The 2,500-nt window shown below is 38.0% G+C and overlaps 1 protein-coding gene across 3 annotated transcripts in view; it reads left to right on the top strand.

The window, feature by feature from the left end:
* blzf1 (basic leucine zipper nuclear factor 1) overlaps positions 1-2,500 on the top strand; it is a 5,922-nt gene that overhangs the window by 341 nt on the left and 3,081 nt on the right. For 2 of the 3 annotated variants that reach the window (XM_079420480.1, XM_079420481.1), the window contains 3 exons: positions 790-847; positions 923-1,332; positions 1,941-2,140. In XM_079420480.1, coding sequence (XP_079276606.1) covers positions 823-847; positions 923-1,332; positions 1,941-2,140 — 635 coding nt within the window. In that variant the 5' untranslated portion in view covers positions 790-822. The remainder of the gene's footprint in view (positions 1-789; positions 848-922; positions 1,333-1,940; positions 2,141-2,500) is intronic. The other variant, XM_079420482.1, reaches the window with a different exon arrangement.

The following is a 2,500-nucleotide window of genomic DNA, read 5'->3' as shown; positions in this document are numbered from 1 at the left end:
AATCCTGATGATCTGTTTCAGTCTCAGAGGATTTACTGTAGATGACTACTCAACACAACATTTCCATTGCATCCTTCAGTTTCAGTCAAATATACCTTTTCTGTTCAGGCTGCTGCAACATATTTTTAATTAAAATATTCATTTTTATTTGCATAACATCTAACATTTGTTTATTAAAATATATTGTGTGTGCTGGAGTATCTAGACTGTTGCATCAAGTTCATAAGTAGACTGTCGCATCATAAACTTATAATAAAATATATTAAATGTTGTATAAATTTGCATAAAATGTATAAATTGTTTTCTTTTATACAGGAGTCATCTAGACTGAAATGCACCACACACACAAGAAAAGAAAATTGTTTAAAAATAATATATATATTTAATGCTTTTTTCTGTACAGGAGTGGTCTAGACTGTTATATAATAAATATTATAAAATGTTGATGAAAAATAAAATATAAAATTAGCATAAAATATACAATTTGTTTATTAAAATATTTTTCTGTGCAGGATTATTCTTGATTTGTTGCATCATGATAATTTAATAAAAAGTACAGATTAAACATTTGCAGAAAATATTATATTTATTATACTTTTATAGTTTGGATGTAGCATAAAAATTTTAAACTTTATGTAAAATAATGTGCATAAAAAATACAATTATTGTTAATGTGTTATTTTTCTGTTTCAAGAGCCATCAGTCGTATCATAAAATGTATTTAAATGTATTTTGTATAAACTAAATGCAAAGCTGTTTGATAACATTAAAATGTGCTTATTTTTGCAGGCAGTAGAGGAGTGATCTAGACTGACCGCAGTCATGTCCACTGAAGTGATCATCAAAGGTGACTTCATCTGTCCATCATCTGATGAAAGTCACACGCATGCAGATTGCTGTAAATCTCTCTGATGTGTTTTAGATGTGTCTGCGGTGGCCGTTCGGGGCCCCGGCGATGGCATGGAGACGGACAAGCCTCCAGTGGCCCCTGAGCTCTCAGCGGAGGCCCCGCTCCTGAAGATGATGGGCTCTCCGAAGCCCAGTCCGAGAGCGTCAGCGGGAGTCCTGCACCTGGGCAAGGTGAGCAGAGACGCCTGTATGGAGCTGGAGGCTGTGAGGATCGTGGTCCCACGGGCCGCCATCAGCCGGAGCTCTCGCCCGGGGCCCCACGCCGAGGACAGAGGGTCCCTGCAGCACAGGGACGAGCGTCCCCCATCACCCTCCACAGAGCCACTGGACTACAGGAGCGCACTGGACAAGCTGCAGACCTCAGAGCGCCGCCTGCTGCAGGACAAAGAAGGGCTGAGCAACCAGCTGAGGGTCCAGACCGAGGTCAGACTATAATAAATAATAATCTTTTCTGACTGTATACACTAGATTCAGTTTCTTCTGTAACCTCATCTAAATTACCATCCAAAAATGGGTTGGGGTTGGTTATAATGCTATTGAAAGAGTCTCTTCTGCTGTCCAAGACTGGATTCATTTGATCAAAAATACAGTAAAATTATGAAATATTATTACACTTTAGAATATCAGTTTTCTATGTGAATATGTGTTAAACTGTAATTTATTTCTGTGATCTGCAGCTGTATTTTCAGCATCATTACTGCAGTCTTCAGTGTCACATGATCTTCAGAAATCATAATAATATACAGAAACATTTCTGATTATTATCAATGTTGAACACAGTTGTGCTGCACAATATTTTTGTGGAAACTGTGATACTTCAGATTTTTCAGGATTTACAGATGAATATAAAGTTCAAAAGAACAGCATTTATTTGAAACAGAAACGCTTTGTAACATAATAAATGTCTTTCCTGGCACTCTTGATCAGTTTACTGTGTTCTTGATGAATAAAAGTATCTCACTGAGCCCAATCTTGTGTCTGGTTAGTGTAGGTTGAGTGATTATTGAATGTCTGGTTTAATGTGTCCTCAGGTGAACCGGGAGCTGAAGAAGCTGCTGGTGGCGTCTGTAGGCGATGATCTTCAGTATCACTTTGAGCGTCTGGCGCGAGAGAAGAACCAGCTGATCCTGGAGAACGAGGCTTTGGGACGGAGCCTGTCGCAGACGGCTGAGCAGCTGGAGCGCATGAGCATCCAGTGTGACGTCTGGAGGAGCAAGTTCCTCGCCAGCCGGTCAGACCCAGTCACAAACACGCCATACATTCACATTAATACTGTTTTTATATATAGTACGGTGACGCATTGCTGCCACACACATTTTTTCCACTCAAATATGTCGTAATAATAAAGAGATGTTTTCTCATATTAACAACATATTTTCTCATTAAAGCGACATCTTTTCTCCTAATAATGAGATGTTATGTCATGAAAACAGTTTTTCCTGTTATAGAAGATACATTATGCGAGCGAGCTAAGAGATTCAATTAATTATTATATTAACATATTATCTCGTTTTAACAACAACATCTTAAGAGAAAAGATGTCGTTTAAATGAGAAAATTGTGTTGTTTTAACGGCATATTATCAGTTATC

Source organism: Barbus barbus (genome assembly GCF_936440315.1).
Source record: "Barbus barbus genome assembly, chromosome: 7".
Classification (NCBI taxonomy): domain Eukaryota; kingdom Metazoa; phylum Chordata; class Actinopteri; order Cypriniformes; family Cyprinidae; genus Barbus; species Barbus barbus.
Note: the sequence above shows the minus strand (reverse complement) of the source record. Positions and strands in the feature narration are given on the sequence as shown.